Consider the following 18752-nt stretch of genomic DNA (forward strand, 5'->3'; position numbering starts at 1 on the left):
CAATTTTTAAGAAACATTATTCTTTACAGAATAAAATAATGCTTTTAAAAACAGGAATATTAAATTTTCTATTTACCATGGAATTCAGAAGTAAAGTTCAGCTATCACTTGCCAAGTAAATCTAGCAAGAAGTATATTTAACTTCTTCAAGTAAAACTATGAATACAGTTATAACATTAAGTTTGTATTATGTGGTGTATGTCTTGTCTTTGATAGTAGATCATATTCTCCAGGAGATCATCCCTTCTGACACAATGCCTTGTAGAATCAATAAGTGTGTTGATTGAATATCTCAATATGTTCCAGTGTAATGAATAATAGTAAAGAGAAGAAGAGAAGATAAATGAGTGCCCCCTGCTGTAAGGACTAGACCAAAGATTCTTTTTAAAGAATAAAGAATACCCAGCGAGATGATGTAAACCTTTTTCTAAGTCTTCAATAAAAAACAGTGTTTTTGAAGAAGTAACTTCAAAGTACATAGGCTCATTGAGGTGTTGAGTAATTTATTCTAAATACCCCAAGGAAAAATCAAGTTGAATTACTGGATTCAGAACCTTAACTTGTTCGGAGTAAAAACTCATGAAATGTTGGTAACATTAAAGCATTTATAATGTGTAATTAAAATAATTTTGGATGTGTTTTTAAGTGGCTAACCCCAAGGAGCTTATCATTGGAAAAAAAGCAATAGTGAGTTTAAGGCTTATATTATTTTATATCATGTCTTTGAAAGGCAGGGAAAATAGAATCTGGTTTCTGATCATATAAGGATAGTTATATAGTAAGATCAAGCAACTCAACTTGCATGTTCCCTTTATATGCAATTTAATTGAACCCTCTTCTTCAATTAGAGAGCATGCAGGTAATAGAAGGGTTTTTTTTTTTTTTTTTTTTTAAGCAGTTCCCATGTTACAAGGAAGAATTTAGGTTTCCTCTCCTGAATCGGCAGCCTATAAACAATTAAGTTCACCAAACTATAGCTTCTAAACCTCGACTGAATTCAATGAAAACAGATGCCCCCACTTCTGAAATTGCTTAGGGGGCACGTATGTGTGTGTGTGTGTGTGCGCGTGCATGTGCACACACTTTTGTTAGCATGCGTGCATATGAGAGAGAGACAGAGAAGGGGGTCATAGCTTTTAAAAAATGCTCAAGGAGTATGTGATCACATAATCCCTTATCCTCCCGGATTTTGTATTGTGTAGATTGTTTTCTAAGCAGCATGCAGCTTTTGGCAGTGAGTTGATACTGATGTATTTGGTACCACAACTTCTACCTTTCATTCAGAGAGCTTACAGCCCTAAGCACTAATGGAGCTTTTCTAAATGTCTATGATATAAATGTTCCTGTCTACAAAAGAGAAGTGAGTTTTCCCTGAGTAAAGTTTTCATGACTCATATCCAAGTTCTTAGGGCTTGGAACTCCTCATTGGGGTTGCCAAGAAGGTAGGACTGGTGGAGATTCAAAAGATCATATGGTGTCTCTTAGCTGAGTCAGAAATACATTAATAGTTGAAGCACAGCACAACTTAAAGTTGGAATGCTCTCTTCCTCGGGAATGAAGAGAATCTGTCTTACAATACTGGCCAAATTCCAACTGGATAATTATATTCTCCTTTCTCAACATTCTCTCTATTCAGTTTGATTAGTGATTCCTCACTGTCTCACCCAAACATTCAGGAAGTTATTTTACACAAATACAATATCTGCTGCCTCTCTGTCCTGAGGGAGTAGCACTGCAGAGGCAAATCAATTATTGTGGTCAGTGTACCTTATAATTTCCGACATATTTGGAAGGTTTATAAGGTAATATTTAATTGCCTTTACTATGTACAGAGACAATGGACCATAAATATGCAGTATGAATGCAGATGGTTTGGAGATTCGAAATGACACTAGAATCGCTTAGAGAATTCATATATTCTCTATGCAAAAAAAAAAAAATCTGTTTATTTGATCAAATCTCCATGAGGATCAAATCCTGCCCAGTGTCCTGTTCACAGATCCTGTTCTGGTACCTGGCACAGGGCTGACACACACATGGCACACAGCAATGTTTACAGAAGGATAAAATGGATGGAGGGAAAAGTTTTCTTTGCATACATCTTAAGCATTACATTTCTTAGAATATTTGTCTTCTTATAATAGCACTTAGAAATCTAGCATTTGCTATTCTTAAGCACCATCCAGTTCAGGTCTTCAGGATCACTTGAAAGAACAAAAGCCAACCTCTCAAAATTTCAGCAGGAATTATTTGATTTGTATGTTATTAGCTTTATCAGAATGTTGGTAGCTCTAGCAGTGATGATCATTCCAACTAATACATGTAGCTTTTCTTTTCTGTCCCTTTCTTCCTCTCTTGCTCTTTCTTTCTAATTAATTTTTGAGTAGTTCACTCAAAAACTATCTACTGTCCCAAGTATAAAATTCCCCTCTCTACTTCCTCTAAATTTGATAGCATTTATCTCTGCATCATTTATTTGGACACCAAATGCTCTGCCTGTGCTAGTTAGTATTCTAACTAGTACATAGCTCAATTGTTGCCTCTCCAAATAGCATGAAAACTAAGTAACATGAAAACTTATAATTCTAATATAACCTACCAAACTACCCAGGAAAATGATTTGCATGCATTTGGTTACTATTTTTTTTTTTAGAGAGGATTTGATAGTGATGAGGATATGTAACATTAATTGCCTTCCATGCCGTTTATTCCTTTCATTAAACAACTGCTAGAGAGGCAGGTAGATGAGAAAAGTGCTATATCAGGAAAAAGAAAAAAGAAATGATTGTGATGTCATGCCTGACATAAAAGGTTTGAAGGACTTATGGTATAAAGACATAACAGCTGGGTTTAATAAAATTAAGACTGATACACATGTTTTACCAAAACAGTGGTTCTTAACAAGGATGATTTTTTTTTTTTCCCTGCTCCACACACCCAGGAAACATTTGACCTTTTTGGCTATTACAATTGGGGGATTTGTCTACCTACTGGACACATTGCTCTAAACTTCTGCAATGCTTGGGACAGGTTCCTTAAAACAAAAAATTTCCAATACAAAATGTCAATAGTGAAGAGGTTAAGAAGCCTTCCGTGAGAGCATGCATAATGGAAGCAGAAAAGAAGAAAATTAAGTAGCAAATGGGAGCTTTTGAATCAAAGGCAGAGGAGAGTATGTGTATGCATGTGTATTGATTTTTGAATGCAGAGGACATTTTCAAAATGCATTTCAAAAAGTGATAACAGTAGTTGCCTCTAGAACAGGAGCTTGTTAGATGAGAGCATTTTCATTTCATACATCACTCTTCACTGGAATTTTGCCTTGTGTATTACTTTTTCAATTAAAATTCTTAGCTAAAAATTAGAAAAGGTGTTTTAAAATTATATTAATGGAATTAATATAATTGGTATACTTGAAAGCACCCACTGAACAATTCAGTCCTACCATGACATTGATACATTCTTCAATTATATAATGAAAATTTTATCTTTCTTCCAAAGTAGCAAATGTGATTTAGAAAATAGAGAACAAAAACTGCTTCACCTTCTCTTGCTTCCTGAAAAACGGAATGATTTGAGTTCCTTTGCTAAGACTTCTGGGATCCACTCTATCAAGAAATTGCATTCTATTGCATCCACTCTTATTTCAGACTCTCATTACCCCTGCCCTGGACTATTTCAATAGTCTTCTAATAGTTTCCAATCTCTCTCCAGTCTAATCTATCTCATCTACCACTACTGAGAAAATTCACCTTAAGACCTACTCTCAGATCATTCCGAGTCTTGTTCAAAGCCTGCTTTGGTCTGCAGTGCCATCCACTGCTCCACAGGGCCGGAGACCTCATCTCCCTCCAGCCTTTTTTTCTGGCTGATTCTTCACACACTACTTGTGTTCCAGCTCTGTGTCTCATCTCCCCAGCTCCATACGGTTATGAAATCTCCCCTATCTGAAATACTTTTTTTTTTCTTCCTTTCTTTGTACCAAGGGTTGAACTTAGGGGTACTCTACCATTGAGCTACATCCCTGGCCCTTTTTACTTTTCATTTTGACACAGGCTCTCACTAAGTTGCTGAGGCCGGCACAGAACTTGTGATCCTCCTGCCTCAGCCTCCTGAGTCATTGAGGTTACTGATATATGCCATCCTGCCCAGCTCTGAAACACCATCTGAACAGTCTCAGCTGAAGTATCATAACTTCAAAATCAAGCTATCATAATTATACCAACCAGAAGTAATCACTCATTAAATTCCTGATATTTTGTACTTTTCTTTATGGCGCATATCACATCTTATCTCATATTATTGTTACTTTTGTGTTTAACATTCCCTGATAGAATTTAGACAATCCAAAGATAGATTCTTATGCATGCTTCCTTCTTAGTTCTCACTGAATGGAGAAAAGAATAAGATGAGATGCCTCATATTTTTTTATGTTTATTTCTTCATTTCAATTCGATATACATTGCTTTTGATGCTAAATTCCATTAACATAAAACACAGTAAATACCCATACAGTAAACAGAGAGAGAGTGCTGAGAATCATTTTCTTCTCAGGCTACATTTAAAATGCTCATCTAGTTGCGGTGAGGATCCTGCTATAGAATGGGGCTATTTTTGTAATGGAAATGAATGACTGTCAGCATTTGGATTAATAGGTAATCCTCTTGGAAGGTGTAAGGGGAAAGAGAAAGTGAGTACTAAATCCTTCAGCATGAAGTATGAGCTTTAATAAAGAAGCCAATAAAATAAAGGAATTAAGAAGACAAAGAGAAAGCCACATTCAGGTCAGACTTAAGTGCTGTGGATTTACGCTGGACCAGCTCCTACATCCTGCCCTTGTTTGTTCTCTTTCTCCTTGCACCTGTAAGCCAGAGGGTTCCTTTCTCTTTCATGCTACAATTCCAGTTCTGCTTCTGCCTTCTTGCCTGAGCTAGTGCAACAGCTAACTTGATCTTGCCCTGAGCTATCTGCTCATTCAATTCACCTTTCACAGCTACTACCACAGGTGTCTTCTAAAATTATAACAGGTGTGTCCCATTATTTCTGGACAAAACTCAGGCTCTAACCTTATAGTCAAAGCTCCTAAAATTATGTTTGTCACCTGCCCACTCCTCCACTTTCTCATAGCCCAGGTTCCAAATGGGACTTTCATGTCATCCCCTTTGTTCTTTTCACTTTGTTTTTGTTCTTTTCACTTTTTTTTTTTTTTGCTTATCTATGCCCTCTTCTCTGACTTTCACTCTTCTACTTCAAGAACCAGCCCAAATGTCACCCTCTTTGAGAAGTTTCCCCCTGACACTCCTCCTCCTTCCTAGGTGGTTTACTATTCTTCATCTGGAACCTAGTAGCACTTTGCACCTACCTGTGTTATTGCTTATCTTGCCTTTTCCTTGGACAGTTTGTACACATTCTCATCTTTAAGCTCAGAGCTTTTCAAAAGCAGGGACTGAGCTTAGAGTTTGTCATCTCCCCAGAGTCCAGGATGGTGTTGGAAGGGCAGGATTGATGCTGAATGGGAAAGTGAGTAATGGCACTGGTCGATACCTGGCCACAAGTGAGAGCTCTTCTGTTCTGCCCTCCTTGCCACATGGGGCCCCCAGTGGGTCCCGGATCAGGGCTGACTTGTATCCACCTCTGCATTAATCTTCATCTCCACCTGAAATGCAACTCTGCCTTCAGGTCTTTCCACAGCCGGCTCCTTTTTATTCCTTTGGTCTCAGCTGACATTGACCTCCTCAGACACGCTTTCCTCGTGTTCTTTGTCAAACACCAGCTCCTCCATGGCTCTAATCACTCACCTACACATCACTTTATCTTGTTTTCTTGGTTATTCTTACCATATCCTGAAATTGATTTGCTTTCCTTTACTGTCCTTCTATTTATATCTATTTTCTTCTTATTATCAGTTCCTCATGGTAGATCCAGTGCATCAATAGTGTCTGACACATAGTAGGTGCACAGTACATAAATGAATGAACAAGTAAATAAATATTTGCTGTCTCTGAAACAAAAATCTATCCAGAAGGACAAACAACAAATGCTATTCTCCCTTTGAAGAAATATTGTAGAAAATTTTCTGAATTTCATGGATGGGGCAGAAGCTAAAAATATTTTAGTGACTAAAGCATAGAGACACTTTGGGTATCTAAGGTTCTATTATGATATTCTCTTCATTTTGCTATTTTAAGCATGCAGAAATTTGTTTAAATTGGCTGTGTTTAGTAACAGTGCCACAAAGGAAGTAGTGGCCTAGGCTTGCATGAAGGCCACCCTGCCAGCGTTATATTAATCTCAAATATTTAGAGCCTTGGCATCCTGCACAATATCTCATATGGAGAGGGTACTCAATAAATATTTGCTCAGTGACTGAATGAATGCCTTAATATTTTGTCCTGATTTCTTCATAAGAGTTTGAATTTTTGCCCAGCTCTTCTCTGGGAAACCTAGGGTTCATTGGCCCTGTTCCCATTTTATCCATTGTAAAGAGCCTGGTTCCACGCTGCCTGGAGGAAACTAAGACCAGTTTATTTGGCAGCAGAATTTGCCTTGGCCAGAAGAAAAGAGGAGGCTGGTTAGGGCCTGTGTACAGATTTTTTTTCTTTCTTTTTTTCTTTTTTCTTTTTTGCTTATGGGGGCTGGGGGTATAGCTTATGGTAGAGTGCTTGCCTAGCATGTGTGAGGCCCTGGGTTCAATCCCCAGTACCACTACCACCAAAAAAGAGTTTAAATGGATTTGCCTTTGATTTATTCATTGAGAAATTAACTAACTTTTCTCTAACCAGTAAGAAGAAGCCATCAGTGTAAGTTTCCTTAACAGTCCTCACATTCTGATTCAATCAAATACCTGAGTACATACCTAGTACGTGACATTATGCAGAATGTTATGGATGAGGTGTATAAAACAGGCTAGGTGCAGGCCCTGGAGGAGCGCAAAGCCAGCCTAGCAGGACAGATGGTTTGGATTGACATTAATTACACAGAATGAGCAACATAGGAGGGCAGGTGTAAGGAACAATGACCTTGCCTAGATTCCTGCAGGACTTGATCTCTTTCTAAGATTGGGTGGCCCCAAACATATGCTTAATTAAACAACTTTTAGCTACAATTTATTGTAATTTAATGTGGCTGCTTGAAGATTTTCTAAGGTAGGGGGGAAAGCTTTATTTTCTTTTATTCTTCAGTATCTGCGATATGATTTCTTACTTGTCACATTGTTTTCATGTTTATCAAAGGATGGAGTTTTTCTGACAGTTAAGCATCCTGAAGTCTTGTTTATATCTGTGTAGATTCACTCACCTTAATTTAGCAGTTAGTCGTGCTGTGGGAATTGAACATTAAGATTCAATCTTTGTTTCCCTGTCTTTGCAACAGACGGTAATACTGACTGTTGGATCCTATTCCCTTTACACTTCTACTTGATCAGATATTTAAGTTTTTAGCCTGTGTGTGGGTTTTATACCTTTTCCCTCTGTTGCTGCTCTGAATTTTGGAGAACAAACTTTATAGCCACAATTGTGAACTGAATTGTGGTCATGGTGCCCAGAGAACCAACTAAGGACGTTTTACAGTATGAAATAGCTATTCCTTTCATTCTGAAATTGCTGAAACTCTCTTTCTCATAGTGTTTTAAGTTAAATACAAGAAAACTGCACTTACCAGGAAACTCCCTCTGCTTTGATCAGCTCATTTTTTAGGCCCACGTATAGCCAGAAACTAGGGATAATAAGACCTTGCTTAAGGAAGTTGACAGTCCAGGAAGAGAGAGTTATTAATGCAGATGTGATATATGATGAAGGCTTCATTAAAATTAGTTTTTGGCTTCAGTAGGAAAGAGTGGTCAGATCCACTTTAAAGATATAGGGATCAGAGGAGAGCAGAAGAAAAGTCTGGGGCTAGAAGCTGGGCCTCAGAAGGTGACGGGTGTTTCACTGTACAGCAGGGGTTGAGGGAGGGTCTGCAGAAACAAAACACGGTAAAATTCGAGCTATTTCAGTTCAAATAATCTGAAGCACAGTGCATGGGGGTGACAGATGGTGAATGTGTGAAGCAGAGGCAACCCCTTAGCTTGCATGTCAAGCAGGCCTGCATCAAGGTGGAGACAGAGGAAGCAGGAGAGGGGACAAAGGGTGTTAAGATCATCCAAGGGAAGCGTCAGTGTGACCTGGAGGCAGTTGGCGGTACAGTTATGCACTGCTGTGTCATGGTACATTCAGGCATCTATTGAAACTCATTGTATATGTTTCTGAGCTTAATTTTCTGAATTTTTTTAAAATTTATTTTTTAGCCAACACAGAAAACTTATCTACAATACCTATATTCACCCTACTATGCAATAGCACACCAGAACTTCTTGCTTCCATTGAACTGTAGCTTAATACCCACTCCCAACCTTTCCTTTTCTCTTCCTTTCTTCCCTCTTCCTCTTCCTAGTCGATGATAACTTCATTTCTACTCTCAATTTCTATAAGATCTACTTTTTTAGATTCCACATATAAGTAAGATCACGTATCTTTGTGTGCCTGGCTTATTTCACTTAACATAATGGTCTCCGTTTCCATTCATGTTTTCACAAATGGCAGGTTGTCACTCTTTTTTAAGAATGAAAAGTATTACACTGTGTATATTTACCACATTTTCTTGGTCTGTTCCTCAGTTGATAGACACTGAGGTTGTTTCCATTTCTTAGCTATTTTGAACAGTGCTACAATAAACAGGGGCATGCAGATGTCTCTTTGACATACTGGTATCATTTCCTTTGGATATGTACCCAGGAGTGGGATTGCTAGATTACATGGTTGTTCTACTTAAAATTTTTTGAGGAAACTGCATATTATTTTCCATAATGGCTGAACTAATTTGCATTTGCAAAAACAGTGTGCAAAAATATCCTTTTCTCCACATCCTTGCCAGCATTTGTTATCTTTAGTGTATTAGATAGAAGTCATTCTTACTAAATAGAGGTGATAGCTCATTGTGGTTTGCATTTCCCTGATGATTAGTGATGTTGAACATTTTTTTTCATCTACCTGCTGACCATTTTTATGTCTTCTTTGGAGAAATGTCTGTTTAGGTTTATTTTCCACTTGTTAATCTGTTTCTTTGTTTATTTTGCCATTGATGTTTTTTTTTTAAGTTTTTCATGTATTCTAGATATCAACTCTTTTCAAATGAATAGTTTGCAAATATCTTCTCCGCTCTATGGTATTTTCTTCCATTCTGTTGATTGTCTCCATTGCTGTTCAGAGACTTTTCAGTTTTATGTAGTTCAATTTGTATATTCTTGTTTTTGTTTCCTGTGCTTTTGGGGTCATGTGCAAAAAAACCTTTGCCCATTCCCCTATGAAGAGGAAACATTTCCCTATGTTTTCTCCTAATAGTTTCATGGTTACGGGTCTTATTAAATCTTTACTTTTAGTTGATTTTTGTGTTTGATGAGAGATAGTGATCTAATTTCATTATTCTGCATGTGAATATCCAAATTTCCTATCATCATTTATTGAAAAGACTTCTTTCTCCAGTGCTTGTTCTTAGCACCTTTGTCAAACATCAGCTCTGAACTTTGTCCCATTTAATTCTGTTTATTTTTATGCCAATACCATGAGGGGTTTGATTACTGTATGTTTTAAAGTAAAGTACTCTAATGCCTTCTGGTTTTGTTCTTTTTTGCTAACATGACTTTGGCTCTTCATTATTCTTTGTACTTCCATAGAAATTTTAGGACTTCTTTGGTAAGTTTTGTAGAGAATGTCAATTGACATTTTGGGGGGGATTATACTGAATCTTCAGGTTGTTTTGGGTAGTATAGACACTTTAATCATATTGATTCTTCTAATTCATGAAAATAAAATAGCTTTCTACTTTTTGGTGAGCTCTTCAATTTTTCTCATTAGTATTTTATAATTTTTATTGTGGAGATCTTTCATCACTTCGGTTAACTTATTCTTAAGTACTTTTTCATAGCTATTGTAATTGGATTGCTTTTTTGATTTCTATTTCAGATAAACCTCTATTGTCATATAGCACTGCTACTGATTTTTGTATGTTCATTTCTTTTATCTTACAACACTGCCAAATCTGTTTATTAGTATTAATACTTTTTCATGGAGTTTTGTGAGTTTTCCATATGTAAGATCATGTCATCTACAACAGTAACAATTTAAAGTATTTTATTTATTTATTTGTTCTAATTAGTTATTCATGAGAGCAGAATGCGTTTTGATTCATTGTATACAAAGGGAGTACAGCATTTCATTTCTCTAGTAGTATACAATGTAGAGTTATAATTTGAATTCTTTACCAATTTGTATAGCATTACGTTTTTTCTCTTGCCTGATTACTCTAGCAGCTCCAGCCTATGTTGAATAAAAGTGGTAAAAGTAGGCATCCTTGTCTTGTTCCAGATGTTAGAACACTTTCAGCTTTTCTCTATTCACTGTAATGTTAGCTGTTGTGGCCTTTATTGTATTGAGGTATTCTTTCTGTATGTAACTGTTCAGTGTTTTTATCATGAAGGGATTTTGAATTTTATCAAATGCTTGTTTTTGCATGTTTTGAGATAATTTTATGGTTTTCATTCTTTATTCCATTGATGTGATATATCCTATTTACTGATTTGCTTATATTGAATCATCCTTGCATTCCTGGCATAAATCCCACTTGATCATTGTGAATAATCTTCTTAAAGTGCTATTGAATTTGGTTTGCTAATATTTAGCTGGGAATTTTTGTATCTGCATTAATAAAGGTATTTACCTATCGGGTTTCATTTGCTTGTTTGATTTTTACTGGGGTTGTGTTCTTATCTGGTTTTGGAATCAGGATAATGCTGTTCTTGTAGAGTGTGTTGGAAAGATTTCCTTCCACTTCTGTTTCCTGGAATAACTTAAGGGGAACTGTTGTTAATGCTTCCTTAGATGTTTTGTAGAACTTAGCAGTGAAGTCATCTGGTCCTGGGTTTTTGTTCAGTAGAAAAGTTTTGTTGTTGTTATTGTTTGCAGTGCCATTCAAGACTATACACGAGCTACACTCCAAACCCAGATTCAATATCGTTCTCACTACTTGTTATTGGTCTTTTCAGGTTTTTCATTTCTTCATAATTCAATTTGGTACACTTTATGTATCTAAGAGTATGCCCATTTCTTCTAGTTTATCAAGTTTTTTGGCATATAGTTGTTTGTAATCATGTCTAATCATCCTTCATATTTCTGTGATGTTGGTTATAGTGACTTGCTGATTTTCTGGGTTTTTTATATTTTATTTTTTATATTCTGATTTTTTAGAGAATTTTTATATTGATGTTGACAACTAAATTTAGTTTATGGTTTTCTTTTCTTATAGTGTCCTTGTTCAATGTTGGCAGCAATGTAAGACAACCCACAGATGAGTTACATAGCTTTTATTTTCTTTCTAGAATCTAGAGTGGTTTTTATAACAGATAATCCTACCTGTTCTTTTAAGATTTGGACATGATTGCCTAGAAAACCATTTAGGCTTTTTTCTTCACAAATCTTGTTAAAAGGCTTGTCCATTTTATTACCTTCTAAATAATTAGCTCTCAGAGAATTATCCTTTGCCTTTTTGGTCCTTCTGCCACAAGTATTTCTTGTAGTATTTCTGTCACCAACACCACCATTTTACGTGGGTAAATGGGAACACACAAGAGGTTATTTGACTACAGAAGGTTACAACATTTGGAGCAGAGGCCAGAAATGAATGTTTTTTCCTGTTTCAGTGAGTCCAGTGCACCTAGTATGTCAGGCCTAGTCACTATTGGAAGTTTTCTTCTGTGCAAATTGATTAGTTGAAATATCATTCAGTGTCTTTGAGAACTCCTGTCCAAGTATTTGAGGAGGACTTAACTGGCAACGTGGGTGTTCATTACCCTTTAGGACCTGGACCCTGTCATTTTGTAGTCAGAGCCATAGTGCTGGTTCTTGAGACATGACCTTTCCTTAACTGACAAACTGATGAAAATTGGCAGCAATATCTGAAAACAGAATGGCATCATTTGCCTGCTAAATATTTAGTACATTTTACTGTCTTGGATTCATATGCTAGTTTTCCCAACTACATACATTTGATTATTTAACACAATTTATACTTTTTCTCTTGTTAAATAAAACAAAACATAACTACTCTTGGATTTGAGAGAGCTAATTATACTTAATTGTTAAATGTAAAAAGCTTGACTACTTTTTATTTTTTCTAATAATTGAATGTATTTCATAAAAAAGTATTATAATTATGAGATTGACTAATGATGCAGTGCTTATATCTTTATATCAAATATGATCTGAGGAAATAATATTTCTATTAAAAGTATATTCAGGAATGCCCATTATTAGTTGTCTTGGTGTTTATTCAGGATAATCAGGTACATGCAACAAGTGGATCAAAAATGTTGACAGGGCTGGGAATGTGGCTCAGGCGGTAGCACGCTTGTCTGGCATGTGTGCGGCCCGGGGTTCGATCCTCAGCACTACATACCAACAAAGATGTTGTGTCCGCCAAGAACTAAAAAATAAAATGTTAAAAATTCTCTCTCTCTCTCTCCTCACTCACTCTTTCTAAAAAAAAAAAAAAAGAAAAAAAAATGTTGACAAACATCATCCCCTCTGCATGTAGAATAATTAGGTATTTTTGAAAACTTTAACGGAAAATGTATGTTGTGGGTAGAACTTGGTTTCTAACAAAGTCTTACTAAGGTGTCTAATGGGAAATCTGTTGTGTTTGTATGGAATAGTGCTAGACATCAGCAACAAATTTATGTTGTGGGTAGAACTTGGTTTCTAACAAAGTCTTACTAAGGTGTCTAATGGGAAATCTGTTGTGTTTGTATGGAATAGTGCTAGACATCAGCAACAAATTTATTTAACTGGAGTTTGGCTTAAACCACTTGGAATTTTAAAAAAAAATAGAGTGGCATAAACTAGAATAATCCTTACCCTGCTACTTGTGCATCTTTAAAAAAATGTATTTGGAGTATCTATTTTGTCATTGTTTTGTTGTAACAGTTGGAAACTAAAGACAAAAAATCATTTTGTGGTTTGCTAAGCCTGCCATAACAAAGTACCACAGATTTAGTGGTTTAAAAAAGCAGAAATATATTTTCTCACAGTTCTAGAGGCCAGAAGTCTGAGATAAAAGTGTCAACAGGGTTGAATCTTACAAGACCCTCCTTTTTGGCTTATAGATGGCATCTTTTCCTTCAATCTAAAAAATGGTTTATTAGTCAAGATTCTCCAGAATCAACAGGATGTGTGCATGTGGTGTTGGCCATGGGGTATATATATATATATATATACCCCATGGCCAACACCACATGCACACATCCTGTTGATTATATATATATATATGAGGAGGGAAGGAGAGAATGACAGGCAGACTTATTTTAATGATTGGTTCACAGGATTATAGAGGCTCTGAAAGTCCAAAATCTGTAGGATAGAGACTCCAGGAAGAATTGTAGCTGAGTCCAAAAGAAGGCTGCTGGTGGACTTTCTCCTTTGATAGGAGGAAGTGAGCCTTTGTTCAGGCCTTCAGCTGACTGCAGGAGGCTTACTCACATTGTGAGGATGATCTACTTTACCCAAAGTCTACCGATTTTTTAAAAATTTTTTTTTAGTTGTCAACAGGCCTTTATTTTTTATTTATTTATATGTGGTACTGAGAATTGAACCCAGTGCCTCACACATGCTAGGCAAGCACTGTGCCACTGAGCCACAACACCAGCCCAAGTCTACTGATTTAAATGTTGATTTTATCCAAAAACATCTTCAGGAAAACATCCAGAATAATATTTGACCAATTATCCGGGCATCAAAGCCTATGTAATTTGCTACATTAAATTAATTTTCACCTATCTGTACCTTTCCATGTCCAAATTCCCCCTTCTTATAAGAACACTAGTCATCGTGGGTTAGAACACTCCCTAATTGCCTCATTTTAATTTCAGATCATATTTCTAAATATAGTCACATTTTGAAGTACTGGGAGTTAGAACTTCAACAAATGAATTTGAGGGGACAATTCTAACCATTATGACCACTAATTTAAAAGTAAGCATAAATAGAAGGCAATTTAAAGGAAAAAATAATCTTCCTATTATTGGATGTTAAACATATCTTTATGAATCCTCAGATAAACCAGTTAACTAGAATGGAAGCAATTTTTTTTAAAACATCTATTCACATTTCTATAAACTTGAAGTCAATTTTATTTTTCTTTGCAAAGGATATCTACATTATCCTACTAATTAGAGATTAGGTTTAGAAAAAGAACATTTTTTTTTATTCTGGTTATTTCTGGATTTTTACCAGCTTTCAGTTTGTACTTTTTATTTCAAATTAGAATGCACTATATACAATGTTTTTATCTTGAGTTATGAACTAATTTGAAGTCACTGCTAAAAACAGATTTTCTGCATTTTTTTACAATGTAAGAAATAAACAATGGAAAATTTCCAGTGAAAATGAAGGGTAAAATTAACAAGAGAATAGACAATGAGGGCAAATTAGAAACTACATCATCATGGTTCTCTCCTATTATAAGTGAAATCTTGTAACTTTATCACTTGTCTTTTTTTTTTTTTTTTTTAATCAGTATCTTAGTCTTACATCTCCAAAACCCATTTAACAAAAGGGTCAAATGTCTCTGTATCCCTGATGCTGAATAAAACCCTTCTGCTTTATTCTTGTCTTGCAGATAACAAAGAGCTATTCCTTTCCAAAGCAATTCACAAGTCTTTCATAGAGGTTAATGAAGAAGGCTCAGAAGCTGCCGCTGCCTCAGGTACAAAGCTGTTTTCCAAAATCTTCTTGCCTTCCCTAGATTCATATATTTAAAATAATCTTGGATGGGGGTGGGGATCATTTTCAGAACCTAGCCAAAAAAACTGATTTTTGTCCCAAGTTAGGAGACAAGCAAATGCTGAACCAGCCAGAATTTTCTAAATAGGATGTAAAGCAAGTTCTCAGTCCACTGGCCCTTTGCACTATAAATCCATCTTTGTGTTTTTCCTAATGAAACTCAGGACACCTGGCAGCTCTGGTAGAATGATTTTCCTACAGTTCTGCCTTTTAAAATATTTAAAATATTTTCCTGATGCCTATTTAAACATTTTTCTTCCTTCCTAATTACTTTTGAAACTTCACTATTAATTTTGTCAGTGAAAAGTTTGGATTTTTTAGAAGCACATTCATTTGCAAGAGTATACCAGAGATGTAATAAATAATTTTAAGTGCTATTAACTAATAATACTAATAACACAATAGCTTCCAATAAATAATTTTTTAATCAACATAAATAACATCCAAATTACAATGGTAAATGTCATTGATCATTTTGATGGTTCTAACTTTCCTAGTTAACTAAGAACTTTTCACTCCTGGTTGTATGTTTGTTTTGTAGCACATTATTTCTAACTTCACCAGTCATAACAGTGTTTTAAAGAGGATGTAGAAACACTAGTCTTGGGCATCAGAAATCTTACATAATCTAACTTTCTTTTTTTTTCTGATAACTAACCACAGTGCAGCAACCATCCTAGAAGGAAGGGGAATTCAGCATCCCACCTTAGAAAGCACCATTGCTTGTTTTGCTGCTGCACTTTCTCCTTAATCTCTGACAGCCCTCCCTCCTACTAGGACTCAAGAGATTTGCTCTGTCAATAGACCCAATTCAAACAGAAGAAAGTGACTGGAAAACATAAACTGTCTTTGTTTTTTGTCACAAGGATTTTTCTTTCTTCTCCCCCTTCCCTAACTGAAAGGATGTTTTGATAAAAGCACAAATATTTATCTTAGGCTGAGAATAGAACTTTTGTAACAGGCAGAATAACTAGTCCTATTATTTTTGATGGGGTGGAAGGAGGGAATCGTGTGATTTGTTTTGTTTTGTTTTAATCAAGTAGAAATGTTAATACTTTTATAATTTTTCTCTCTTAAAGTCTTTAAAATCTTGTTTTCTGTAAATTGTTGCCTTTGCATTAGATGGATAGACATAGATGGTTTTGAGAAATTATTCATGAATCTCTGCACATCTATGGACATTAATTAATTTCTTTCTTCGATGTAGGAATGATTGCAATTAGTAGGATGGCGGTGCTGTATCCTCAAGTTATTGTGGACCATCCATTTTTCTTTCTTATCAGAAACAGGAGAACTGGTAAGTCTGTTATGAGAAGACAACTTTATCCAATAGGGCACAAAGAAACTTTCTTTTTTAAGTGGAAGGCTGCCCCTTCCATCCACAGTAGAATTTATTAGATAATGTCTAATGGTCAAATGATTTTTCAAAAAGCGAAAATAATTTGTATTTATATTTCTTGAAACATTGATAATTGTAAGCAAGAAGGAAAATAGCACATTCTTCTATTCACCCTTTTTTGTGTTGTTGTTCACTTCCAAATGAACACAGGTACAATCTTATTCATGGGACGAGTCCTGCATCCTGAAACAATGAACCCAAGTGCACACGATTTTGAGGAACTTTAAATGACTTCATTTGAGTAACAAGGAAAACTGCAACAAAGCACATTATGTTTGCAACTGATCTATATTTAGGATTTGTGTTTTACAGTGTATCTTAAGATAATGTTAAAAATAGCTCCAGATAGAAACAGTATATGTGAATTACAGGTCAACCTGTCAAGGATATTATCAGTATTAAGGTAGTGGTCCTATTATGTCATTGTGTTTGCTATGCTGTTGTTTAAAATAAAAGTACATATTGAACATGTAAACAGCTGTTTTTCATTTTAAAAGTAGCAGTACTAGTATACATATACCTGTCAGTTAAATTTGGAAATAATGATATTTCAGTAGAAATTGGAGTATGCAGATACAAATATGAGAATTTGGAAATAGTTATGTTTTGGGGCTTCCTAAGCCTTTCATAATCATGCAGAATCAAAGCACCAAGGTAAATTAGCATTGCAGTGTAGAGGGCAGGACAAGGAAATGCAAGCTGAATATCTGTAAGGCTCCATAACAAAACCTGTTAGAAAAAAATAGGACTATGCAAACCCTATAGACATTACTGGTTTGTGTATTAACAATGGTATGATGCTTTTTTATCATTATTTTAGAGTGTGCCCCTTCCATTTATTAAAAATAAAAAAGGTTTACTGTAAAACAACATGTCATGTGATGCCAGTAGTAATCTCATACATTTTGTGCTTACCCAATCTCTTAACTGCATCAAGAGGCTACATCAAGTGATTGACTGCACCATCTAGATTTGTGTAAGTACACTTTCTGATGTTCACACAAAGATGAAGTACCTCAGGGCTCAGTTCTCAGAACATACCCCTGATGTTAAGTGACATGACTACACTAGTGATTTAGATATGGTTAACTTATAGAAAATTAACTCAGTCCGTGAAGTATATTAAATCAGCACTTCTCAAACATCAGTGTGTAATGTAGTCAACTGGGGATCTTCTTACAAATGCAGATTCTCATTCAGTTATTGTGGGGTGGGGACTGATTGCATACTTCTAACAGATTCCCAAGTGAAGTCTTTACTGTTTGTCCATGGACTTTACTGTTTTTCACTTCCATAACAGAACTCTACTTAACATAAGGTTTGCATGTTTAATATTTTCATACATGGAAACAGAAAGACTACAATTTCATAGAGCTTGGAAATATTCAGGGAGGGGTGGAGTGGTAATCTGCATTAATAATGTAATACATTTGTCCAAGGAAAGGAAAAATGGTTTTTACTCTAAAGTGTCTTTTCTATTACATGCTATGAACAAAAGCAAAATTCCTCTGCATATTAGAACACTTGAAATATGTTCTTTAAAAATATGGAGACATTTATAGGTAATACCCATGAAAGAATTTATGAATACCCAAGGACATAACACTTAACACTGAATCTTTTACAGCTTATATTTTGAGAGGACTTATAGTTTATTCATAAATCTTCAGTTATTGTAGAATAGTTGCTCTTGTTTTCATTTATAATTTATGCAGCCTGGCCTAACTGATGTTGATTCAGTATTGGAATTCTGAGTTTGTAACATTCTTCACTACCATATTGCTACTTGTTAATCATTGTGTACCTTACTGTATCTGTTCATCAGTCAACTAAATGCATTACCTGTAAAGGAAGAATAAACATCATTAGACACTGTGTATTTCATAAAGCCCAAATGGGGTTTTTTGTTAGCTGGTATAAGATTAAGTTCTCCCATTCAGAATGTTTGTTTTTAAATATTTTAATACAATTTAGGTGTCATTTAAATGAAAATAGATTCTCCCTTGTTTTGAGCTTGCTTATGGAATGCAATAATATCTGACAATACAACATTTTCCTTTGTCTTTATTTTTTTAAAAATAATTTCAACATTGTCCTTTCCCTGGAAAAAGTAGCACTGTATAGTTCCATTTCCTTTAAAAGGAATAAATTACTACATAAACATACACACAGAACATGCACCAAAGCTTTTTGCTCCTTGAACCAATTTTTTGGAGGAAATCAACAATAATTATGTTTTTAACTTTTATTTGAAATCCTGATTTTACTTGTTTTTAATCTATGCGATAGTGTGGACTGAATAATTATATAGAGTGTAATCTATAAATCTTTATACCACCACCAGAAACAAATAATGGTTAGCGTCACTTTTACAGAAATATTTATTTAAGCATAAGAAAAACAAAGTTGCTTCATAAAAATAAAGAAAATATGGTAAATAACTTATTTCATCTCATTAAATATGTATATTTTACATAATTCACTGA

General features: G+C 35.2%; 1 protein-coding gene across 2 annotated transcripts in view; it reads left to right on the forward strand.

The window, feature by feature from the left end:
- The window catches only part of Serpini1 (serpin family I member 1), an 81569-nt gene extending 63157 nt beyond the window's left edge, over positions 1–18412 (forward strand). For both annotated transcript variants that reach the window (XM_026403653.2, XM_026403652.2), the window contains exons 7-9: positions 14704–14790; positions 16075–16164; positions 16417–18412. In XM_026403653.2, coding sequence (XP_026259438.1) covers positions 14704–14790; positions 16075–16164; positions 16417–16493 — 254 coding nt within the window. In that variant the 3' untranslated portion in view covers positions 16494–18412. The remainder of the gene's footprint in view (positions 1–14703; positions 14791–16074; positions 16165–16416) is intronic.
- Positions 18413–18752: the final 340 nt, after the last annotated feature.

The sequence above is a fragment of the Urocitellus parryii genome, chromosome 2, assembly GCF_045843805.1.
Source record: "Urocitellus parryii isolate mUroPar1 chromosome 2, mUroPar1.hap1, whole genome shotgun sequence".
NCBI classification, from domain to species: domain Eukaryota; kingdom Metazoa; phylum Chordata; class Mammalia; order Rodentia; family Sciuridae; genus Urocitellus; species Urocitellus parryii.